Source organism: Notolepis coatsorum (genome assembly GCF_963971535.1).
Source record: "Notolepis coatsorum genome assembly, chromosome: 5".
Lineage (NCBI taxonomy): Eukaryota > Metazoa > Chordata > Actinopteri > Aulopiformes > Paralepididae > Notolepis > Notolepis coatsorum.
In genome coordinates, this window is record NC_140169.1 from 169,256,857 (window position 1) to 169,284,407 (window position 27,551).

General features: G+C 42.6%; 1 protein-coding gene across 1 annotated transcript in view; it reads left to right on the plus strand.

The window, feature by feature from the left end:
- lrp1bb (low density lipoprotein receptor-related protein 1Bb) overlaps positions 1 to 27,551 on the plus strand; it is a gene marked incomplete at its 5' end in the record, with an annotated part of 1,188,884 nt that overhangs the window by 717,778 nt on the left and 443,555 nt on the right. Inside the window, 4 exon segments of the mRNA XM_084314368.1 lie at positions 927 to 1,124; positions 6,315 to 6,519; positions 11,519 to 11,683; positions 17,675 to 17,919. Coding sequence (XP_084170494.1) covers positions 927 to 1,124; positions 6,315 to 6,519; positions 11,519 to 11,683; positions 17,675 to 17,919 — 813 coding nt within the window.

The following is a 27,551-nucleotide window of genomic DNA, read 5'->3' on the forward strand; positions in this document are numbered from 1 at the left end:
ATCACAAATCCTGTAATTAATTAGATAAAAAAATTGTTGTTTGTTTGTTTGTTATTGAATCTATTTCGTGAGTCTGCTCTGTAGCTGCCTGGAAGAGGATAGGGATATGGCGCAGTCTTTGGCTTGTCACATTCAGATTTATGGGCCTCGTTTTGATTACTTGCTTCTCTATTTCATACAAAGATTGATGGCAGTAGCGGCGCTAATCTTATGTTAAAGTAGCAAACGAATATGCAATTTCCGCTGGAAGCCGATCAAAATTGTATGGCGCTACCATAAATCAAATGTTGCACACAAATACAAACATCCTCATTTAATCTTGACAAAGGTGTTAATGAATTTGCTCTGAAGTTTTGAGGGCTTTCAGCTCCTCTTGCTTGCCTTTTGCATTGCAGATGCCATCATCGCGCTGAATAAGTAACTGTGGGTTTGTTTGAAATTAGCTTGCATAGCCATGAACGTCAGTTTTGCCGGTTAAGTTTGTGCCAGTCTGGCAGCAACAGTACCGTGTGCCTTTGTGTATAGTAGCAAGGACACTGTTTTAATTGCTTTTGTGCCACAACACAAACCATTCCCCAGAGAGCTATTCTGTGTTGAATGCTCTGTAGATAAGCTTCGCCGAGGTGCCCATTCATGAGACATGGTGAGCCAGCTTGCATGCGCTCCTGTGTGCGCATGCAGCTGGTTGTCAATGCAATTGGGTGCCACCACATGCACGTGTGTGTGGACGCCAACATGTGCGAATGTGTATCTGTGTGTGTGTGTGTTGTGTGTGTGTGTGAATGTGCATACGTGTACTTGCGTGGTTGTGTGGTACTGTAGTGGCATCGACACAAATACAACTTGTTTGTTTGCACCCCCCCCCCCCCCCCCCCCCCCCCTCCTCCTCCATGAAACCACCACCACCAACCTACCCGCCGGACCAGATCCCTTTGAGGCTTTCATCATCTTCTCCATCCGGCACGAGATAAGACGGATAGACCTCCACAGGCGGGACTACAGCTTGCTGGTGCCAGGCCTGAGGAACACCATCGCACTCGACTTCCACTTTAACCGTAGCCTTCTCTACTGGACAGATGTGGTCGAAGATAAGATCTACAGGGGGAGGCTTTCCGAGTCAGGAGGTACGTGCACATGCACATGCACACGCACACACACACACACACACACACACACACACACACACACACACACACACACACACACACACACACACACACACAACTCATGCACACGCACACTCTCACCACCAGTGATGCCAGTAACGCGTTACTAAGTAACGCGTTATTGTAATCTGATTACTTTTCCCCGAAAATAGTAATCTAACGCGTTAATCTTTAAAAGCCAGTAATCTGATTGCAGTTACTTGTCCAAGTGGCTGTGCGTTACTATTTCGTTACTATCTCATCATAAATTCATAATGCAGGCGGAATGCAGTATTTTATTTCGTTTTCGACAGTCAAAAATACATTTTGAGCTGTTTTTCTTATTTGGGTGTGACGTCGTGTGGCAGTGAAAGGGTTACACAAGAATGTGTCCCGCGGCGTGACTGGTCCCTCTGTCTGTGAGTGACTCTGCTTTGGTACAATCACATTCCCCATCCACAGTCTGCGAATCAGAGGCAGAGTAGGGCGGGTCTTCACAGCACGTCATGTGACATATGCGCCAATCGTGTGACAGCAGGGCTCCGTCGTTAGAATTCCACCCCAAAACGGTTGTCTAAACGCAAAATTAAAAGTGATTGCGGTTTCTGTTCAGACTTTCATCCCAAAACGCTCGTCTAAACGTAGCCTCAATCACTACTTCACGTTCATATGCTGAGGAAACAAAATACTGTCTACCGCTAAAAACAGCACATCCAATTGCATTGAAAGCATCTGGAATCACAACACTAGCCGACGCTTCAACTAGGTACAGGAGGACTCGGATGTCCAACAGCAAAAGAGAGAGATTGTTTCTTTCCCTTTTGATTAATGTATATTTGATGGTGGCAGAGCAAAAGCTCTTATTTGCCAGATTTACAGTTAATTTACATGTTAAAGAGAGACTGATTGTATGTTTATAGAGAGACATTTATAAAAACAATTTAATAGTTACAGTTGATATAATTGAATAGTTCAGCCTGCATTTGTTAGATGTGATACACTGGTTTTGTAAAACCACTGGCTGGCTGCTCTAATGCTGTGAGCATCATAGACTGTTGCTTTACCATACTTGATGGTACAGAAGCTGAAGCACTAGTTTAACAATTTACGCTATGTGCAGAGAAACAAGTTAAAAACAATTTATGCACTTTCAATAAAGCGTTTAAAAAAAACTGTTGGGGGAACGACGACGACTTCGTAACCTACTGTAGTTACTTTCAAAGTAACTAAGTTACTCTGATAATCAAGTAATCAGTAAAGTAACTTAGATTACTTTTTAAAGGAGTAATCAGTAATCAGATTACTTTTACAAGTAATCTGTGGCATCACTGCTCACCACACAGACACAGTATACCCAAGGTGCCGTGATGTATCGGTTCAACCCATCATCAAGCCATTTCCTACCCCGAACCCGTCCACCATCCACCCCTCCAAAACACATCGTTCGGAGAGTTGCTCCCAGTGATAACACCCCCCCCCCCCCCCCCCCCCCCCCAGGTCTGTGCCGAGGTGTTTATAAGCCACGGTCTGATAGCATCAGCTGATACCATCCTTCCCATTGACAAATTATTTTATTTCCTGTCGGGTTTAAAGCCAAAATGCTGAGGGACCAAAAGTCTTCAAGTGTTCTTCTTGTACCTCTCCTCAGAGGATGATGAATTAGAGTTTCTTCTTGGCTCTGTACAGAATATATATATATATATATATATATCCCATACATTGTGTGTCTGTTGTGTGTGTCATAGAAAGCCTCTCCCCCCACCGTACCTGTTTCTCCATATTGTGAGACTCGCACAAAGGGCACAGCATCCGAGGATAATTGTAAACAGCTGGATTATAGACAGTCGGGGGGTAAAAGCGGAAAACCTTTTTTCACGTTTTAATGGAACACTGTAGAAAAGCAATTTGCCTTTATGTCAAAGTGCTTTCCTCACGAGTTTTCTGTTTCCCCCCTCCACCCAGTACTTTTTTTTTCACTGTTCTCTCAGGCACTGTAAATAGACTAAATCTTCCTCCAGCGTTTGCAGAGAGCGACTGCAATGCATGTCATTGATACACGGCCCTACTCGACAACACTGCCCTGACACTACATAGCAATGCACATAACACTTTATCACCATCACCCTTGTTTATTTATCTATTTCTATTTATTGTTACAACTCGACAGTTGGGGATTCTTTGGTGTTTTTTATTTGTTTGAGTTAAGAGAAAAAACACAATACAATACAGCCCTGGCCTTAACCCTTTGTCGTGTGACAGTGAGTGAAAGGGTTAACCTTATGTATTGTCACAGTGCAAGGTTAATCATTTGGTAGTGTGGTAGTGAAAGGGTTAAATGTCCCAGTTTCCCCCCCCCCCAAAAAAAAACACCAAGATTAAACTAGTCAACAACTTACCCATAAAGACGCATAAAGACAGACCCTCCGAGGTAGAGTCATTGACACGTTCATTAAATCCGATGGAAAGTTTATCAATAGAGGCCATGTGTGTTATTTATGGTTGTCGCTCTCCCACTCTCTCAACTCAAACTTGCCAAGGAAAACACTCATCTTAATTCGCATGCAAATTTAATTCCGCCCCCATGCAATGACCAAATTCACACGGAAACATCCTTTTTTAACACATTCGGCGCCAGACCTGAGATATCCCGGGTTAACTCTCCAGCGGTTGAGTGCCAGACCCGAGATTTCTCGGGTTTTGGTCGTTTTTTCTTTTATTCGATATTTTTATTCATTACAGGTTCACGGACCTCGGTGTCCCTATAGGAAATCATTTTGAGATCCCCAAAGTGCAATACCGGCCGCATCCTGCTACGTGGCAGTATCGCCCACCCTTTGAAATCTTATTTCTCACGTGTGTTAGATCTAAACCCATCCAGGCGCAGAATTTAGACAGAGCCAAGTAAATCGCTTCATCTGACCACTTCGAAACGCATCTAGCACATTCGATCCATAAGTTGTGCCAAATTATTTCTGGGACCAGATGGAAATCGTGATCAGACAATTGGAATATTCTTTTTGGAATAACCCCGATCAAAGGTAAGGACTATCTGACGCCAATTCCACCTTGATCCTACAATGATTTCATATCGATCCAGCTGATCAGCGTGTGTGGTGTTCAAAACGAATGCCATTACTGGCTATCAAAGCATCAAAAAACGACCCCCCCCCCCCCCCCCCCCCCCCTTTCATGCATTCATGATTAAACATAATACCTACTGTATACATTTCATTTGTAAATAGTAGTGTGTCCAGGAAAGAAACGCCAATGCTTATAGCAGAATTCACGTAGCGCCCTATAACTCAGCTTTTCAGGAATTAGCCCGGATCACTCCTAAACTATACACCACGGGATAACGCGCGAGCGTATACATGAAAAGATTATCTCTTTTTTACATGTTCAACGGAAGAAAGTGACTGTCAAATGACCATAGTATTGTCTACATAGCTATAATATAGGATATAGATATAGCTCTCCAAACATAGTGATGCACAGTGAAAGTAGGCTATGGAAACCTGGCGCATTAGCTACAAGGTTAAGGGTAATGGCTGGCGCCCAATGTGTTAAACAAAGAATTGTTACTATTAGAGATACTGTAACTGTTCACTTTTATAGTAAATATGTTCTTAAACATTCAAACTGTATACGAAGAAAAAATATATAATAATAATAATAATAATAATAATAATAATAATAATAATAATAATAATAATAATAATAATAATAATAATAATAATAATAATAATAATAATAATAATAATAATAATAATAATAATAATAATAATAATAATTTTGGTCTCATGCGAAATGCCGCCGGACTAATACTGGTCGATACTGCTGTGCGCTGTCACATATTATCTTATCAACATGATAGTGGACAGATTTGCTTGCTTTATGCAAATGAATGTATTAAATACAATAAATAACCAAAATGACAGGGATTGTTATTTTACCATGTAAGGGGTTATTTTCATTGTCTGGGCATATTGTTCAGAAGAAGCGAGGAAGAGGGGAGGCACACACACACACAGAGGGAGAGAGTGGGAGGGCACACACACACACACACTCACACAGGGGGGGTGATAGAGAGAGGGGAGGCACACACACACAGAGGGAGATAGAGGGTGGAGAGATACAGTACAGAGAGTTACATACAGGAGGAGAACGATAGGCTACAGATATAGGGACAGACACATATGCATACATACAAGAAATGCATGTCAGTAGTTCAAATTTACTCAGAAATGTTTGTCTGAAATGACTTGTTTTATGAACTGCTATGACTGAATGTCCACTTTGTACACCCAAAAAACACCCATTCTAGTTTGTCTATATTTTTGGAACTTCACATGGTACTGCATGATTCCATGAGTGATAACGCATATAGTTAACACATATAGTTCATATGAAGGTATTGTGATTACAACTGTTAATGTGAATGCAAAGCTACACATGGCACCATGCACATTACAGATGTGGTATCATGTTAATTAGGGGTGGGAATCACCAGAGGCCTCACGATACGATACTATCACAATACTTGAGTCACGATACGATAGTTTTGCGATACTAAATATATTGCGATATGCTGAGTATTGCAATATTAATATTGCGATATATTGTGATGTATGTATTGTGACTGCAAAGTAAAACGTTGTCAACATGTTTTATCTAATCAATAAAAGTTCAGTCTGTTCATCTCACTTCAATCATTTTTATTGCAGAACATGGTCTTTTCTCAAGCAGACAGATGCCAACACTGTAATCTGTGTTGCATGTAGTACCTGACAAACTGAACTGTTTGTATTACAGTCATATTCCAACTTAACTCAATGCATATGTGTGCGTGTGTGTGGACTACTGTACTATTACAGGTATTGAAATGAACAATGCAACTTCCTTATACAAAAAAAAGATATAAAATAAAAAAAATTGAATAATTAAATATCGATAATTGGCATCCCTGTATCGATACAGTAACGCCACGCACAGTATCGCGATACTACTACGTATCGATTTTTTCTCCCACCCCTAATGTTAATCCCATTGGAAATGTTTAAAAAACACTGAAACATCTCTAGCATCTATCTAGTCCACCCGCCCCACTCCCTTGTGGTTGTGCTCCTATAACACTGTTGGCTGATGTCAATGTGTTGTTGTTATTCCCAGGGGTAACGGGGATCGAGGTTGTGGTGCAGCACGGCCTGGCCACCCCAGAGGGTCTCGCCGTGGACTGGATCACCGGGAAGCTCTACTGGGTCGACAGTAACCTGGACCAGATCGAGGTGGCCAAGCTGAACGGTGAAATGCGGACCACGCTGATCGCCGGAGGCATGGAGCACCCACGGGCCATCGCCCTCGACCCGGGACAAGGGTAGGCCATGCACCGACTCCCACGGAACAGTATGAGTCTGATACAGCCCCCTCCTACCCCCCCAGGGTTACACTATCCATCAAAGTCTCTGAGGTCTTTGTAATAAAGTGAAATAGCAATTGTCTTTTATTCCTCCACTTCCGCATCTGCTTTGATGTATGAAGATGTCTGCTGTGTTAGGGTCCATTAAGGCCACAGATATAGAATACATCAATAACAGCCCTGCGGACCCAGCTGTGGAGATGAAAAGAGATGTAGCTCATCCTGCTCCCTGGCCTCACACACCTTACTGCTCTGTCCTCTCTTTGCGGCTCGCATCGCATTCATTTTTCCTAGAAAAGCATCTCGGGTGAGAATATAAGAAACCTAAATCATAAGTTCTTTGTATATTGGTGTGTTGTGCCCTGCAGAGCCTAACGTGCAAGATACTGTTTGTTTGTTGAGTTGAAAAGCATGCAGATGCCGCTTGTAAACTGTTATGTCTCGGAGATGGCAAACTTTACCCTCAGTCAGCAGGCATCCGTGTTAAATGGAAACTCGAAAATATCTATTAATGGAAGAAGACACAAATAGAAATGGAACGTTTTGAAGCTCTACCTGGGCAAAGTGGTTCTCTAGCTGCATTCTGCAACTGGTGCTCAGTAATGCAAATGGTGCTAATAACTGACAGACATCCATTAGATCAAGTGTTCCAAAAACTCCATCTGTTATTATTATTATTATTATTATTATTATTATTATTATTATTATTATTATTATTATTATTATTATTATTATTATTATTATTATTATTATTATTATTATTATTATTATTATTATTATTCTCCTTTGTTTATGTTGTTGGATACAATACGATAAGATAGATAGATAGAAAACGTTATTGCCATTTCAACACATGGTTGATTGGGATTTGTCTTGGTGCCAAACATACAGTACATATGGCCTACAGTATAAAAACATACAATATAAAAACATACAAGAATACATGCAATGCAATCCCTGAAGTAGACGTATTTCACAAACAATAAAAAAAAATGCTACAGTGCCTAAAAGAGCTCAGTGCTCCAATTTAAAGTGCATATTGCCTTAACACTTTCAGCGCCAGAGGGCGCTGTATACTGTGTGGTTGAAAGGACAGCGTTCTAAAGTATAGGAATAAGTGGCAGTGTTTGCAGGGCTATAACTATATTATATATTATAGCTATGGATACAATAATATTGCCCATTTGACATCGAGTATCTATCGTTCAATATGTGAAAAAGAAAAAACATTTTCATCCATACATTCCCGTTTTATACCGTGGTGAATATAAGTATGGTATTAGAGCGGTCTAGGGTAATTCATGGGAGGCTGGTAATAGCCCCCAATGTGTATTATACTAAATGCATTGGCGTTCCGTCCCTACACACGTTTTTCGATGCTTTGATCGTCGCCAACGGAATACGTTCTGGACTAGCGTTACACACATACGGCTCGGATCGCAATGAAGGCATGCTTTGATCAACGCAAGATTGATATCATATAGCCCTTACCTTGACTAGGATCTGCCCCAAAAAGACTATTCCAATTATCTGATCGCGAGTCCCACTATTGGTGTTGATCGTGTCGCCAACATAATCCGCCATAAATCATCCATCTGGAGCATTTGACGCTCCTCAAGCTGATCGGGACAACCGCTCCCCTTGCCCGACATGGAAAAGTCCGCCCGGACCAATATAATCGACTCGCAGCCCAAGACACAGAGTTTCAAAGGGTGCTCAATACCGCCGCCTGGTAGGATGCGGCCGGTATTGCACTTTTGTGATCTCAGACTCATTCCCTATGATAACACCAGGCTCCCTGGATGAATAATGAATGGAAATATCGAATAAAAGAAAAAACGGCCAAAACCCGACTATACTCGGGTCTGGCGCTGAACGTTCGGCGAGTTAACCCGACTATCATCGGGTCTGGCGCGGAATGAGTTAAAGTGCCTGTCGGCTAATGCTAGCCCTTATAGTACAAAGTGCCTGTGCATTAGGACTTGAGTTCAGGTGACGGACAACCGCGGGATATGTGCTATTCTTAAAACGAGATGTCCTACACCTGAGACTTTGGAGTCTTCTACCAGAGGGAAGGGGGTGATGAGATAAGATAATATAAGATATTCCTGTATTGATCCCCTTGGGGAAATCCAGGCATCATAGCAGCATGGGGGAGGTGAGGTACATGTATGAGCATGGTGATAGTAGAAGACATAAATAGGCAATACAATTATAGTAAAGATAAAAAATAATCGGTGTAAACAAAATAATTTACTCTGAATATAAGAGATTATGAGCAAGTAAACAGTGTAAGGTGCAGATGAGGGTCTGTATGCCCTCTCAGTTATATTGTAAGTTACAATAAATATAGGGTAATAATCCTTTAGAATCTGAATGCATACTATGAATAAGTGATAGGAAGCCTGAGAGGCAGGCAGAGTAGTGGAGAGGAGAAAAGGTTAAATCCCAGGCCAGCAGGAGCATAGAGATAAAACATGTTTTTTTTCTGAGTGGGGGGGTTCTCGAGGTGGGGGGTGGGATGTTCACTGATATATATACTGTATATATATATATATATATATATATATATATATATATATATATATATATATATATATATATATATATATATATATATATATATATATATATATATATATATATATATATATATATATATATATATATACAGTAATAGCTTGGTTACAAGAAGGCTGAGCTTGCTAAGCAGTTCTAGGTGGAACAAGTAGGCTAGTTCTGTTTCTACCAATAGCCATCCATAGACTCCCTATCTACAGCCAACGTCTTCCCTGTGCTACTGTGCCATTAGAGGCAAATTCAGAAAACTCTACCCAGAAGACACCACTGCTTCTTCCTCATTTGATATTTAGTGGTGGTTGGAACACTGAATCATTACGGCCACTTAGTGGAAAGAGTGATTGGGGATCTGTAACCTCCTTACAGAATAAACCAGGGCCTCTCTAGGTGTTGGTGGACACATGAGACCAGTGGATCGCCTCCACACACGCTGCAGAGGAAGATCATCTGCCCCACAGAGGGCCATGGGCAACGGGACTGTTCAGAAGTACCCTCTCTATGTCCACCTGTATGTAGTAGGGCTGTCCCCAACTAAGGATTTGTATAGTCGACTTGTAGTCGCCAAAATGTGCCGATAATTAGTCGACTATGAAAAGAAATTAAGTATAATATTTTTTATTTCTTTTTCTTTTTCTTTTTATCATTCCATTTGGGCTGTGGGGGGTGCTTAATGTCTGAATGAGTCGACGGAAGGCTTCTTGTCCTCTGCGAAAGCATGCAATTGGTCCACTGATGGATACATGTTTGTCTAGTATTAGTGTTCATTAGATGGGTGAAATCCTCATTCAGTGCCTCTGTGCCTGTTTTCATAGGCAGTTAGCCTCTGTTATGCTTGCCATTAGCGTTAGCCACGCTTCTAGGCCTCTTTTCTATAAGTAATAAGTAATAATTATAAAGAAAAAAGGTATTTTAATTCTTTGCATTCGACTAAGAGGTTGGCAGTGGACTGCTGCTCCTTTTGATCGATTAGTCGACTATTCGACTGATAGGGGTCAGCCCTAGTATGTAGTGTGTAGACTACTATATGAGGTCTCTCTCTGATTTCTAGCTTCAGGAGAGTGGCGCGTGTTGACAAATCAACTGTCCTGGGGCACAGGAAGAACATACTAGAACATCATTATTAAAATGAGTGGCATTCCCCTTTAGGTAAAGTAATACCACCAAATAAAAACTGTAAGTACCATACTTGAGTAAAAATATTAGATTATTTCCCATCCCTGAGTAATGCACAAGAGTGTGGCATTATGAACTGTGTCATGTGCCATGCAGTCATTTATTTACGGTGAGATACTTGGGATAAAAGCATCTTCCAAATGGCTTTTGATTGCACATATTACAGCTTAAAGCAAAGCCCTCAGATGTTTCTAAAATCAATTTAACACTCTTAAGAAATTAATAATCTGCTCATGCACTCACTCGTACAGTGCTTTTTCACATTTGGGGAGGATGAGTACATTTCATGGCCGCACAGAGTAGGATTAATGGGCGTTTTCGCTGCCCAATGGCGCAGTTCCATTCCAGGGTAATAATTCTAATCTAATTACTTGAATCCACTCAAAGGAGTGGGCCATTGATTGGGTCGGTCTGATCCCATGAATAAGGCTATTGATCTGGACAAGGATATTTCTTCCTAACACTGTTCCCATGTCGTCAGCGTGTGATTTAAGCTTCTGCCGGCCAGCTTTCATTCGCCCCCCCCCCCGACTTTGTGGACAAAGGCGAGACTGGGGGCCTTGTTTGGGGGAGGAGGTGGGGGGGTGGGGCTGCGAACACAACTCTGTTGATGGTCAAAGCAATGACAGTGTTCATTTTCAAGCCTCATTGAACTGTGGAAAGTCATAAAAAAACAGATGGCCTCCCTTTTCCAGGCCAATGTCACAGATGTTGGGGGAGTTGGGGGGGGGGGGGGTCACGGTGGACCGCCCGGTGATGTTCCTGTCTGAACCCCTATCCTGCCGCCAATGTCTCTGTTTATGAGGCCACTTACAACAGCACTATGTGTGCAATTATTGCAGTTTCGTCGCACAATCGGCATTGACCAACCGGGTGAGGATGGCTGAGGATCACACGGTTATTACATTGATTGACGTGTCGAATTTCACCCTGGCAATGTTGTCACAGCTTCTGTGCAAATGGGATCTTTTTTTTATTTGTATTTTTTTCCCCCGCTGCAATTTCTGCTTTTCATTCGACTTCTCCAACCAATTATGCTAAATGTTTTTGTCCTTGCGGGCAAAGTGGGGTTCTATTATCTTTGGCCTCATTCCCTTTCTCACATGCTCTCTCTTTTGGAAGATTTGTCCTGTTTCAAAAACAGACAATATTTCAGACTAACATTTCTCTCTCTCACTCTCTCTCTCTCTCTGTCTTTTCCCAGAATCCTTTTCTGGACGGACTGGGACGCCACGTTCCCCCGTATCGAGGCTGCATCGATGAGTGGAGGGGGCAGACACATTGTGTTTAAGGACATGGAGATAGGAGCGTGGCCTAATGGGCTCACATTGGATCATCTGGAGAAGAGGATCGTTTGGACTGATGCACGGTAAGCCATTAGAGCCAGCTATCATGGCGTGTGCACCAGCTTTTAGACCTCAATTACAGCATGAGATAATACCTGGTACGGGGTATGATGCAGCCTTTCAAACTCACTCACTCCCTCCCCTAATGGGAAATTGGGTTTAATGAGCCTGCACCACTGACACAAATGGGAAAAACGTAGAATTATGATATTTGACGGTATTTGGTTGTTTGCGCTCCTCTAGAGTCCATTAGATGTTGCCTCTTAGCATGCAACGGCCCACATGTGGGCCCTCTTGAGGACGATTTGCCCACAGGCACTTTGGTGACCTCTAGCGGCTCAGGTGTGCATATTTCTTAATACAATATATCTATAGAATTTGTTGCCTGGCGACAAAATCCGTTCAGCGGTTCTCGAGTTACATGCCGATATGTGAGGCGTGCGCCGAAGTAGACGACAGACTTTAAATTTTTTTCATTTTTCATTCATTTCATCAATCATTTGGCGAAAACTATTGGACAGGGTTTTTTTTTATCCGCTTTTTCTCCTCCTATTTTTCTGTATTTTTCTCCCATCCCAATTTAGTCATTATGCCAATTCCCCTCTCCCCTTCCTGGCCGTTGCACGCATGTGCCCCCCACTGGTCGGTCTAGAAAGCCCTGAAGTCTGTCAGATGCTTCCTCCGATACATAGGAGACAGCCAGCAGCCTCTTTTTCACCTGACAGCGAGGACTCTCACTGGGGAAGTGTAAAGCGTGGGAGGATCACCTTACCCAGTTCCTTCCCTCGCTGTGCAGGCGCCCTGACTGACCTGTTTACAACGACCAGAATACCACCCACCGGTGTCAGTATGACGACCGCCCAAGCCGGAGGGACCGCTGACAGCCAGATTCGATACCAGTGTCTCTGCGGTGGTAGACAGACGCTTAGTCCACTGTGCTACCCAGCCACCTCAAACTATTGGACAGGGTTGTAAGCAATGAGTAGGGCTTTCCAATGGTACCCCATGTGGGAATGAGCAAATCAGGGATCTAGGTGAAAAGTCACGGGCCAAAACAGGAAGAGAATTCTCCGTTGAATGCATTGAAGTCTATGAGAAAATAGTTTTCTGATCTCTCTCACTTTTGACCAAAACCGCTTCTAATCACTCATTCTGAACGGATTTCTATGAAATTTGGACATCTACTACACAAAACTTCAGGCTATGGACCCAGGGTGTTTTCTCAGCCATACAACATTTTTGGAAATACTACTTCTGGACTACTAACTACTACAGAGTAACACGTTTTTCTACAACTCAAGTTCAGACCTTGTTACTCTATTTCATTAGCACTAAAAGTGAATTTTCTTCAACTTTCAAACTTCAGAATGTCATCTTTCAAAAGAGACCAGGCTCATGCATGTGCTATAAGTATAAAGTATAGTATTTTGGTTTGCAAAAAAAGTATGCAGTCCTCAAAAACTAAAACTAAAATGGTCACTTTTGGGGGCGATTGTTAAGAGGTTTGTACACAGGGCATTATCCTGCTTATACCACAGCCACTTGTCAAAGAGCATTAATTTAAATTGTTCTAGCATTTATATCCAATATTAAAGGTTTTTGACAAGCCATAGCTCAGTGTTCCTGTTGACAACTGAGAATCTGACTAATACCTGCAACACAATCCCTCTTCATCATTGATTGATTGAAACCTTTATTTATACTCAGCTCTGAGGTGAGGCCACCTCATTTACAGAACTGCTGAGTGTACAACCAGATAAAACAACAAAACAACTTTAACTTTGATTGAATGTCATTCCAGGACTTTGGGGCTGCATACGATAATGCTGTCCTGCCGAGTCCTGTACTAGTCCGTGGTACTTTAAATGTGATCCAGTTACTAGATTATGTTTGATGGACTGGAGCATTCCTGTCCAACAGGGCAGCTATATACGGTGGCTGTTTGCTGGTCAATGCCTTGAAAATGTACAAGAGCCAATGATAGTCTCGCCGAGCTGCCAGGGATGGCCAACCAACCTTACTGTAAAGGATACAATGGTGTGTATCATACCTATGTCCAGTAATAAATCTAAGTGCAGAGTGGTACACAGAGTCCAAGGGTTTCAGGGTGGAAGCTGAAGCATGACGATAAATGACATCTCCATAATCAAGAACAGATACAAATATTGACAATGACTCAACAACTATTTTCCAACAGAATTGAGGGAATCTTGAGCGATTTCTGTACAGAAAGTCAACCTTTTGGCGCAGCTTAGATGCAAGTTTCTCAATATGAAATTCAAAGGTACATTTTTAGTCTATCCACAGGCCCAGATATGTATATTCCGTGACTCTGCTCATTTGTGTACCATTTAGTGATGATATCTGTAAACTATTGTAATAAAAAAAAATTGCCCTGGAAAATATCATGAATTTAGTTTTATTAGAATTGAGAACAAGCTTAAGTTGCTGTAGGGCATCTTGCAAAGCAATAAAAGAGAGCTGCACGTTTTCAGTAGCTAACTGCACAGAATCCGCCATACAATATAGATAACCGTGTCATCAGCATATAAATGGGCTACTTGCTGGATTGGATGCTCATGTGTTGGAAATGCTTGTTCCCTACTCCAGCAAGGAGGACGTTCGAACCAAAGATACAACCATACATTTGAAAGAGACTAGCCAAGCCCTTCTCACGTCCTGTAATTTGGCACGTGGGCTACCCAAGGCACTGCATTGCCGTACTGCCTCCCCACCGTGGGAGACTAGAGTGGGCACAGGCTTCATTCCATTGGCTCTGCGTTGAATGCGTTATCTTATCTTTCATCATGGATGTTTGATACAACCTCACAACAGAGAGGTTTCTAGTCCAGTTAGCTAGTATATGAGCCAGAAAACGAATGTTATTCTACCAAGCAATACCGTTATCAACCACGCGAAGGGAAGGAAAAACTCACTAAAACCTAGCAATAGGAAAAAAATGCACCACAGGCAGTGTGGAGGAGAGAAACCTTAGAAGGGCAGTTCAAGGGGGGATCTCCCTTCTTAGATGTCGGTGATAGTAGTGTTGCAATAAAACAGGCGGACAGTTGGTACACTAGTTTTAATGAGGGCAATGCCAGGGCAGCTATGGAAACGCTTTGGCTGTGTTGTGTAGTGCACACTCTGGCTTTAATCTCTTTGTACAAGACTAAACTGCTAAATAGACCCAGACATGGCTCGAACCATCTAACCCATCGGAGAAGCTCAAAGGGAGTTTTGTTGGAATAAGCACTTTTAGTGGTTGAATCTTGGACTTGTGTCCACCAGGCATTTTTCTGAGCACCTGTGTCTTTTATCAGTTACTCCCGACATGGAGACAGTAGTTGCAGTGGGGAGAAAAAGTGCTGCACCAGCATATTTTTTTTCTGAGGGCTCCGCCTTCTTTGTGCAGATGTTGTGGGGGCGGCTCACGTTTAAAACGTCTAGGCTCAACCTTTCAGGAAGGCTTTTATTTGTTTGTTTTATTTGGATCTCTTTTTAGCCCTGTCGGTCTATTCTTCCAAGAGTGCATAGCATAAAAACCACACTTAATACATACAAACAATCCAGAATACAAAGCATACATTAATTTATACATTATGAAAAAGCAAAAAAAAATAAAAAATACTCATTACATAGTCATACTGCTTTAATAACCTATGGCTAGTATTATATCCTTAACGTTTGAACATTCCAATATGTTATACTAAGAATAATTCCTGCAGCCTTTCTCAGACTCTGGCATTACCCCAAATGGCAGCACAGCACTTGACTCCCAATTAGAGCACGAATCACTTGTCTTAATGTTTTTGTGGGTAGATAATTAGCTATTCCACCAAGCATCTCAGCGATCCTAACCAGATCAGGTGCTCAGGTGCTCAGGTGCGCCGGTGCTCCGGTGAGGAAGGTTCTCCGTGTGTCATTGTCGGCCTTTTTATCAGTCAACCAATCACGTTTCATTTGTCAGATGGAGTGGGAGAAATGGCCCCCGATCGAACTCAGCCGAGGACAGTAGAAGGGCTAGCATCCACTGGGAGATTAAGTTCATGGTGAAAACAATGTCAAATTGATAAAGAAAGAACACATCAGTGATGACGATGGTGACGATAGTTCAACATTGTTGTCATAGATACGGTACAAATCTCATGCAAAGCATATTATTCCCTCGCTTTACGAGGAGTTCATCCCAGCGCTTCTCGCCACCCCTGCCAAGCATACACAAAGAAGCACCTTACCTGACTTATTACACGCACACACTGCTTCTAACATGTACCTTGTATTGTATGTTTGTATAGATATAATATATGTTGTGTGTTACGAATGATCAGATTAAACCGAATATATATATTTATTACTTGATATATATTGCATAGTATTTGTATATCGTCTGATATCCCTTGTGTATTCTTTGTACATATACACGGAATATCCCTTTTACCTAGTACAGACCATAATATTTCGTTCTCCTATTGGATAGCGATCCACTAGGCGCCACTGCCATACCCCCCAATGTCTAGTTCAAAGTCACCGCCAAAGACATGCCTGGACATGACCGGCTCTGCGCAAGAATACGAGACAGGAATAAGGCTGGTACTAGTTTGTTCACCTAACGTATAAATACGGCGCAGGTGAATACAGAAGTTCGAGTTACCCAATAAGTTGAAGCCTCACACCACGATACAACGTGCTGTGAAGTGGGCCCGTTTTGCCCCAAAATAGAGCCCTGAGACCGCGTGCGAATTGATAGCTGAATTATCAGAGTTTAACGCTGTACCGTCAAGTTCGACCTATTCTATTATTTCAGTAATAGTCTATTTATGTATAGTGTATCGTGCGGCTACCGTTCTACAGTGACCAGCATTACCAACGCTTCCTCGTACCGAGCTAGTGTGCTTATCCAGGCTGGGCGGCTTAACCTGGTGCCGTCATCCGAGGAGCCCTAGACGAGGACCGTGTGGATATGTACACTGGATAACCTACCCGACGACTACAGAGCCCTTTTCGGCTGGATTATATTTGCTTTGGTCCTGTATCTGATGGAGCGGAGAATCGTCTACACCCACAACTGTGTGGGATTTACCCTGTGAGGAGCATCGTCGAGCCCGCCTCTAGGACGCCTGAGGCTGGCTAGCTTTCTTCCATGCTGCACCGCATACCGGAGAATAGCTGCTGCTTTCGTCTGCCGATCAAGGGAGTAATGTACCGTCTCCCGTAGCTGGAGCTTATTGATTCCCCGGTGATCCAGACTTTGCATTCGAACATTTCCTCCCCCTGCTGGCCTACAACCGGAGGGACCCTACTAGTATCTCCCGCTGCCCTACTAGTGTACCATAGATATAATTCCTATGATACAGGTGGTATTCATTATCTCCTGCGTAATATTCTAATGGACTTACGCTCTTGACCTATTCATGCACATTCTTCACCTTACAAGCGCGACTCTAAGTAAAGTAATGTAATATAATATTATTGCTGCTAATAAATATTCTTCTAAACAAGTACTTGTGTGAAACCGTGTTATTGTGGACGTGTTCATCTCATATACCTGTGTACTGTATGGCCAGTAGTAATGTACATAAGACAGTAGTGGTTTAATGATACCATACTTATTAATACAGTCAGGGAATTGTACCCCTCAGTTACATTGTGTATTATGTTTAGTTTTATAGTTTAGTTCAGAGTTTTAGTTTCTAGTCTATAGTTTATAACTATTTATAGTTAGCATAGCATAGTTTGTATAGATAGAATATACGTTGTGTATTATGTTTAGCTTTATAGTTTAGTTAATAGTTTATAGTTTATATTTATAGCTTATAGTTTGTATTGATGGAATATATGTTATCTACTATTTACAAATATCGGTTGAGGAGCTGGGAAAAACAAGCATTTAACTTTTTTTCTGAATGTATGTACATTTAAAAAACAGTGACAATAATAAAATAATCGTAAAAAACTGAATCCCTGCCAGTGTTTCTCTGCAAACGCAAGCCCTCTCGTGTCTGTCTCCCCAACAGTTCAGATGCCATCTTCTCCGCCTTGTACGACGGCAGCGGGGTCATGGAAATCCTGAGGGGCCACGAGTACCTGTCGCACCCCTTCGCCGTGTCCCTCTTTGGGGGAAGCGTGTACTGGACAGACTGGCGCACCAACACCCTGGCCAGGGCTAACAAGTGGACGGGCCGCAACGTCACGGTGATCCAGAAGACCAGCGCGCAGCCCTTTGACCTGCAGATCTTCCATCCCAGCAGGCAGCCCCAAGGTAAGAAGAAGAGCCACCTCCACACTTTCCTGTGTAGTAAATTATATGTGTTGAAAATTCAACGTTTTTTTTTGCCTGTGTGAGCTGGATCCGGGCCTTGGAATGTATCCACTCACCTTGCCTTTTATCCTGGGATAGATTCAACTCTTGAAGTTGGCAAGATGATGGAACCGCTCCAATCCCCCCCAGCCAGGACTGCAGACTCTGCCTGTATCATACCAGAACTAGCAGATGCTGAGTATTAGAAGTATTAGAAAATACCAAACACCTCCCAAGCTGTAATTGTATACTGTATGGAGGCAGGTAGTGGGACTCTTGAATATCCAGCTAAATGTGGTCATAATAAGCTACCTCTGGACTGCTGCTGGTAATAATAGGCTACTTCTGGACTGCTGCTGGTAATAATAGGCTACTTCTGGACTGCTGCTGGTAATAATAGGCTACCTCTGCACTGCTGGTTGTTTTCGCATCGTTTGAGAAGGCAGAACAGAACCCTCCTGCTTCCATGGAGAGAAAAGAACATTATAATATAATTAATTTCAGCCCTTGCACCGGGACCCTCATAGGGCCCGTCAATCATGTTGCTTTCCCAGCATGCCTATGATAAGCGTGTGACTGAGGGATTGAAAAAGGTGCTCACACAGGGACTTAGCTTGCATTAACTCAATGGACGCCATGCAGTTGAGCATCGTTTGTACTTACAACGCCATGCTCTAAGACAGGGGTGGGCAATTATTTTTCCCGGGGGGGCCGAATGAGCAACTGAAAATATGTTGGGGGGCCGGGCCAAAATTCCAAAATCAATTATGCATAATATACATTTTATTTCTATATAAAAAGCAGTAAATGGCATTGTTTTGACCCCTGGTAAGAGTGTATGTTATTATTTGGCAATTAAAAGGTGAGGTTAGCTTTCAAAAATATCATTTATTCAAATATAATTGATTTCCAAAATGATAAACAAAATGTGAAACATTAATAACAAAGGGCATTTTGAGTTTCATATACTATTAAAACAATGATTTTCTTAGCTTTCTAAAGACATCACATCATCTTATAGCAAAAATAAACAAGACATGTCACTGAACTGTGTAAAGAAAAGTGTCCCAGTTTTGTAGCCTTTTTTACTTTACATGCCTATATTAAACATTTAATGTTTTCAGAACTGTGCAAAAAAAAGAAAGAAATATATCAAGTGTCCCATTTCACTTGTTATATTTCCACATTTTAGTGTTCTTCAGTTCTTTTTTTTTTCATTCAGTGTGAGAAATCCAGTCTCTGTTGAGCTTTAACAAGTCCATCAAAGTCAGGTTGCATGTCTGTGGTGGAGATGCGAAGCACAGCTGCCAGATGTTCATCAGTGAGAGAGGATCTGTACCTGGACTTGGTAAACGTCATGACTGAGAATGTCTGTTCACATATGTAGGTGGATCCAAAGAGAACCAACATCTTCTGAGCATGTCTCCTAAGCGTATATTGTGCGTGTGAACGTTGACATGAAAAAAAAAAAAGTAAAAAAAAAAGTAAAAAAAAGAAATTAAAAACATTTTTTTTTTTTTTTTTTTTATTATCATGTAATCTTTCGCGGGCCGGTCAGAATCATCCCGCGGGCCGTACAATGCCCAGGTCTGCTCTAAGAGATAGGAATAAGTGGCCGGTGTTTGCAGGGCTATAACTATATTCTATATTATAGCTATGGATACAATACTATGGCCCATTTGACATCGACTATCTATCGTTCAATATGTGTTAAAGAAATATTTTTTTCATCCATACATTCCCGTTTTATACCGTGGTGAATATGAGTATAGTTTTAGAGTAATCCTGTCTAATCCCAGAAAACAACGCTATGCAGCAATACGTGCATTTCACTAAAAGTGTTGCGTTTCTCACCTGTACACGCTACTATTTCTAAATCAAATCTATATTATCGGTAGGGGTGTAACGATACGTGTATTCGTCCTGCAAATTTACGGTACGGCCGTCACGGTGCGGTACGTGCAGCCATACGAAGAATACGCCTCACAGCGCAAACACACCAGTCGTGCATGCAGGCACTCGCGGATTCCGTGCGAGAACAGCGCGTGTGGCAGGGCACACCGAGTCCGTCTTCAGAGCGGGCGAAAGTGCACGGAGGAAGGCACATTTACATTGGAACAGCTGTAGGGTCATTACAATTTTACAGTTTTCTTTCGTTTTCTTGTTCGCCCAATAATGTTAACCAAATGAAACCAATGGAAAGACATGCGTCGCCAACACACACACCAACATTCTCCCTCGCCGGACTCTCACAGGAGAAAAAAGAAACATACTTTTCCGGACTGATCATCTGAGCTCCTCTCCAGTTGAACTGCTACTGTGTTTTAATCCAAATAATCCTCTGCCATTTTTTGTAACATATCATCTGTTCAAAAAAAGGAAACTGATAGCCTAATGTTTCACCCTGTTAGTCAAGTTGAACAAGTTGAAACACAGACTCCCAGACATTTGAGGCTATATATATTTTTTTAACCCAGAGCTCGTGCTTTTGTGCATGCAACAAAATACTTCCTGCGCATGCTCAGTGTTGAATTCACTGACGAGATCCGTTGCCGTCTGACCACGCCCAGCTTCTGACAACGAAAATAATTCAGGAGACAAACGTCATCTAACCTGACTGTGATAAGGCAACGTTCTGAAAAGTGAAAATGAAACGTTCATGTCTTCCCTTCGTGTAACTTCAGCCTGAAATCCGCCTGCAACTGCATCTCGATTCATTAATATCCTGGATAATGCAATTTCTTTAAAATGTCCATCTATCCAAATCCATCTCAATAGAGCGGTTCATCGATTTTGTGGTATAGGCCACCGTTCTGTCACAAAAGGTACAGTTTGCATATATCCTGCATGGCACAATTAAGGCCCACGTACACCAGCCAACTTTTACTTGATATGCAGATCAGTGTGCAAGGTATTCTGCCAGGCTCAGATTAATAGCATGAAATCTGTTTTCTTTCTTCTGGGTTTTTTTTCTTTCTTTCGGTGAATACATTATTTGAATTATATTTACAAAGCAGATCCACCAGAAAGAATCGTCGGAATAGGCTTTGTCCGTACGTGCCGAGAGCCGAGACCACCTGGTTGCCAGTTCCTCCTCGGTCTCACCCTCCTCATTCTGAGACGCCGCATTTCAACATTTCACCCCTCCTCCTCGGCTCGCTACAGATGTAAGCCCCCCGTCCGTGAATGGACGACATTGCGCCGCTAATCGGGTTTGCATCTATTCAGCGATCCCCGCCGCTCTGTCACTATGGCAGGAGTTAATTTGCTTGTTTCCTTCCCGTCTCTGTGTTCTCAAGACTGCTTGCCATAGATAAAGAGCGAGCAAATTGAACTGCATTTTCCAAAGCAGCCAGTAAGCACGTCTAATCCCATTTTAAAGAGCTCAGTGAGGGAGGAGGTGGTGGGGGGTTGGCTGATATCCACCACGGCCAGAAGCCGAGAGGCCTGGATAGATGCTGGTGTTCTGCGAGACACTGTGGATGTCTGGACTGGTGAGATGGGGAGAGAGAAAGTGAGAGAGAGAGAGAGAGAGAGAGAGAGAGAGAGAGAGAGAGAGAGAGAGAGAGAGAGAGAGAGAGAGAGAGAGATAGAGAGAGAGAGAGAGAGATAGAGAGAGAGAGAGAGAGAGAGAGAGAGAGAGAGAGAGAGAGAGAGAGAGAGAGAGAGCAGGAGGGATAGAGGGATAGAGGGATAGAGGGATAGAGGGATAGAGGGATGAAGGGATGAATGGGGATGGGTGGTGAGGGGGAGAGAGGGAAAGAGAGAGAAAGCTGAAGGGCGATGGAGAAATTGGTCTCAGGGGCTGTGTCAGCGGGTGCCACACAACCCAACTGGAGGCATCAACATCTGTAAATTCGTTGTGCGATTTGAAAAAGGTCGAGTTTTGAGGGGGGAGGGGGTTGACGAGCAGCATGAGTTTGAAAATTGCGAGGCGCTGCCAACGATTCGCTTTAAGAGGGAAAGCCAGCCCCCAAGGCCTCCCAGAGAGCGAGGATAATTGGTTGTTTCTAGCCAAAGTATTAGCGTCAAAACTAAACCAGCCACTTGGAAACTCCCAACACACAAACATGTCATACAAACATTCAATTAAAGAGACAGTGACTAGATGCTGTTATCGCGATGAACCCTGTACGCTTTAATGGTGGTGTAGTGTGGCTAGCGTATACCCGGGTCAAACGTTTGAAATGTGAATAGTGAAACCAGGCTTCACTTACATGCGCAGGACACAAATCCCACAGATAAAGCGGTGAATATGAGTACATCGCCATAATTGTCCATTTGCTGTGCATTACACAATAACAACACACACACCGCTAAATAGTAATGCTTAATAAAATCCATTTTACATTTATATAGGGCTTTTCTAGACACTCAAAGCCTCCTTCACCACCACTGGTAGCACCCAACCTACGCAGGCTCAATGGCTGCCATACAGTGACACCAGGCACACATCACACCACACAATGATTAAACGGCTCAGGAGACAGGGATAACGTGGACAGGTTCTAAACAGTGCGATAATAAAATTGTTATTATCCACATTTTTATTATAAATGATACAAATCTGAATGACTGTAACACTTCACAATGTAACACCTTATTTTAATCGCATGACTCTTTTTTATTATTATTATTACTGTAACGCAGTAATAGAAGCCGTTACTCTTCCTATTCCAGTAATCACATTGCTGTTATGAGTCTAACAAATTGAGTCGCGGTAATTGCTCTGTATCGTTAGCGATCGTCATCTATATGCAAGCAAAACACACTGCATGGCTTTTAGAACAGACACTTGTTGTTTGCAGGCAACGGTACACGTGGTAATTTGAGTGATATCACACAGAAAAATTATGGTAAATAAATGGTAAATGATTTATATATCACTTTTATCCAAAGCGCTTTACAATTTGTTACTCACATTTTACCCATTCACTCACACATGCACACACCGACGGCAGAGGCAACCATGCAAGGTGCCATGTTACCCGGGAGGAGCAGAAATCGAACCGGGAACCTCTGGATTACCAGAACACTGCTCTACCTCCAAATATCGCCCCAAATATAATAGGCTCTAAAACAAATAAGAACAGAAAATATATGCCTTTTTGCAGAAAAGCACCACAGCATACATAACAACACTCCCATCAGCACCTTAGGGTACCGCCATGAATATTCTGGTATTATACTGAATTAAGTCTTGTCAGCCATACAGAATGCCCTTCACGGCCCACGTTTATGTCTACGTACGGTAGTTTGTTTCCTTAGTTTTTTCTTTATTCATTCAGAAAGCCGTCTGGCAAATTGTGTGTCTGTCGCTGTCTCCTCGTCAAGGCTGTGATTTGCTCTGCATACAAACAGATGACTCCTGTCGATGCGTTCACAGTCGATGCTGTCCTTGTGAGACGAGCCCAATCCTCAAAAAATAATGCCACTCATCCCTGGAAATGAGCTCGGAAATGAGTTTCTCCGCGAGTTTGTATGCAATCACCTCAAAATAGTTACATACGTTCGGTCGCTGGATGACATTTGATGTCCGCGTGAGACAACTAGGATTGGATTTTTTTGTTGTTGATTTGTTGTTGCGAGTGCAGCGAGGGCAGTGAGAGCAGTGTATGCCCAATGTACCACTGCTCTGGGATCAGTGTGAGTTTAAAGCCGGCGCCAAATCCAGCTAGGTAATTGGACAATGTGTTAGAAAATGTCAGCAGCCAGGGGTTTTATACTCGACATAAGCCTGCAGGCCACTTCGCCGTCCTACAATAACTAGAGCTCGGTGGGAAAGGGATACCAGATTCAGAGGAAACAAGGGTGCCACGCTGGAACAAACACGGTGTTTTTGCACAGGTCTATTTGAGAGTTCCCCCCCCCCCCCCCCCCTCCCCCCAGAAGCTTCCGCAGGACAAACAACCCATCTGAGTTCATCACAAGTTGAGAGACATCTCATTTCATTTCATTTTTCAAACCTTGATTTAAATTTAGAGATAAACAATCACAAATAGAGCATAGAAATCACAGCATACAAAATCACAATAATAAAGCGACAAGACGAGGGTAGACAAAGAGGGTAGACAAGAGCAAGGATAACAAATCAATTCAAACACAAGACCAGACCCTGTTCACTAGTATTTTGCTAATGCAATAAAAATGTTTTTACTTTATTTCTTTCTTTATAAATGTTCTTCTTATTATAATGGTTTTATTAGAACTGTGTGTTGCTGGGTCAGCATCCAGTCACAAACCCGACAGATGTAAGGATGTTTCAGCCCTTTCGCACATGGGTTCAGTGGTTCCAAACCACTTAAAAATACCCTGGTTCAAAGCAAGGCCAAGGCAGCCAACCACAAGCAGGATGGGTGGAGGGAGGCCTCCTTACCTCAGCACAACTGCTTCCCGATACAGAACGTCAGCGGTATTTTTCCTGAACCAAGGTGGCCCCCTGAACACATTAACGGTGTCGGCAGCCACTCACTCAGTCTCCTTGTCTGTGTTAGTCACCTTTTTACTGTAAATTAGTGTGATTTCTTTCAAATTGCCCTTTTAATCAGGGTCCCTCGTGGGAGTCCTGTTTCTTCTGTATTTTCAAGCTTTCATTCTTTATATCACAGCCAATGCCCCCCCCCCCCCCCCCCCACCCATCAGTATTCTGTATGTCAGTATTCTGTACGTCAATAGACTGGCCGCTATGAAAACCAGAGACAAAAAAATTCTCTGAGTTTCGTAAAAGTCAGTCAAAGCTTACTAAAAGCACGAGCAGTGAACTCCAAGCCCACGTGACTGAACTCAAACTAGAAAGAAACAGACTAATAAACGACGTAAACTCCATGATCAAAACTGCAAAAAAGAATTTCATCAATGACAAAACTGAGGAAAACAAAAACAAACCACGTGAACTTTGGAAATTACTCAATAATCAACTAGGATGCAGTAAAAAACTTAAAACCAGATTCTCAAAAATAAACATAAAAACGGACAACACGCTCATCACAGACAAGCTGGATGTAGCCAATTACTTAAACATTTTCTTCACAAACATAGCCACAACACTGGTAAACAAACTACCCTCCCACTCAGGGCTTTATGGGGTAGAACACATAGTAGCTTACTACAAAAACCTAGGGGTCCGCAAGGACGACTTCAAGCTGGAAATGGTAACAACAGATGAGGTACTCAATAAACTGAGCGCCCTCCAACCTAACAAGGCCACTGGCCATGACAACATCCCCTCCAAATTCCTCAGAGACTCAGCAGCCGCCATCACCCCAATCATCACACACATAATAAACCTCTCCATAAAACAGGGACACGTCCCCAAGGACTTCAAAATTGTGAGGGTGACCCCTCTGCACAAAAAGGGCAGCAAATTAGACCCAGGCAACTACCGCCCTGTTTCTATTCTCACCTCCATCTCGAAAGTCATGGAAAAAATAGTCTACGAACAGGTCGAAAAGTACCTAGCGGAAAAAAATCTAATCTACAAATTCCAATCTGGCTTCAGAACATCCCACTCCACTGACACATGCCTTCTCTATTTGAATGACCACATCAAACAAGAGGTGGACGCAGGCAAATACTGCGGCATGGTCATGCTGGACCTACAAAAGGCCTTTGACACGGTCAATCACTCCATTCTGATTGACAAGCTAAAAGCAATTGGTTTTGATAGTCTATCAGTGAGCTGGATGCAATCCTACCTTGAGGGGAGGGAACAGATGGTGGAGGTAAACGGTACCCTATCCCCCCCCCCTCACAGTGAGCTGTGGTGTTCCACAAGGAAGCATACTAGGACCGCTACTGTTCTTAATTTATGCAAATGACATGTCGTCAGCTTGTGACTGCAACTTGTTCCTGTTTGCGGACGACTCAGCCCTGCTGGTCTCTGACAAGAACAAGTTACAGGTTGAAAAAAACCTCAGCTCGGAACTAGGCAGAATCTGCATATGGCTCGCTGATAACAAACTATCATTACACATGGGCAAAACAGAGTCCATTCTCTTCGGTTCAAATAACAAACTCAGCAAGACCGACGGCTTCTCAGTTACAGTGGGTGACAATATTGTCACAAGGAAAGATGAAATTACCTACCTGGGTTCCATCCTAGAGGCTAATCTCTCCTGTGACAAAATGGCATCCAATGTAATAAAAAAAGTCAACCAACGAACTCGATTCTTCGGATCTCCTCTCTGGTAAACAAGAATACCCTGAAGACTCTGGCAGGAGCACTCATTCAGGGGTACTACGACTATGCTTGCACCTCATGGTACCAAAGCACCTCAAAGGCGCTAAAAAACAAAATTACAAACATCTCAAAACAAACTGGTCAGACTACTGCTTGACCTTACTCCTAGAACCCACCTCACCCCTGCCCACTTTGACAACCTAGGATGGCTTAGAGTAGACGACAGAGTACAGCAACTTGCAATGGGCCTGGTCTACAAGATACACTACACGACCAAGGTACCCATGTACATGTCAAAATACGTCCCAAAGGTCAGTGAATACCACGATCACAACACCAGAGGGAGCTCCACAAATCATGTTAAACCCAGATTCGGCTCAAATAAGGGACTAAACACGTTTCGCAATTATGCCACATCAATGTGGAACGCCCTACCCCCAAAGCTGTAAAGGAATGTGGATCACTACCCACTTTCAAAACCTCTCTCAATGGACACCTACGGGAGACTGCAATTCAACACTGGCCCCCTGTAAATATCCTAACCCAACCCCCTCCAATGTACAGTCATTTACCTAGTATGGGTTTTGTCAATAGTCCAATGTACAATTTTGTTTGTTTATACAGTGTCTCCCCCCCCCCCCCCCCTCAATGTACAGTTTTGCTTGTTTATACATCGTGCCCCCTCCCCCCCCCCCCCCCCCAACCACCTCCAATGTAAATTACCCCAGTATGGTTGTCAATATCCCAATGTACCCAACCCCCCCCCACCCAACCTCCTCCAATGTACAGTTTCTACGTCAAATGTATATACTCCCTTTTCTTGACTCCTTCTGTATCACAAACAGTACTGTATTTGCAAATATGGTATGTCATAAATGTATAGATGTAGCAGTACTGACTATCTGTATGTCATGTATGTCATATATGTCCTGATGAATTGAAAATGGGGGACCCTGATGTAAACAAGTCTTTCTCTGGTCTGCATCCCCTTAACAATTGTGTGTATTGAGCTGTACTGTATTGTACCCATTCTGCAATCTGTTAATAAAGTTTTCAATCAATCAATCAATCAATCAATCAATCAATCAATCAATCAATCAATCAATCAATCAATCTGTATGTCAGTGGTCTGTATGTCAGTGGTATGTATGTCAGTGGTATGTATGTCAATTTGCATAATCTTTGAGGGGGAAAAGGGTTTCTCAAAGGATGTTTTGTTTGAGTGCCACAGCTTTTTTGTGCAAATCCATGTACTTCGCCTTCAGCCTTCATCATTTCAGACCCATGTACTTATCCCCAGCCTTCATAATTTCAGATGAATATACTTATCCTAGCCTTCATCATTTCAGATGAATATACTTATCATAGCCTTAATTTCAGACCCATGTACTTATTCCAGCCTTCATCATTTCTT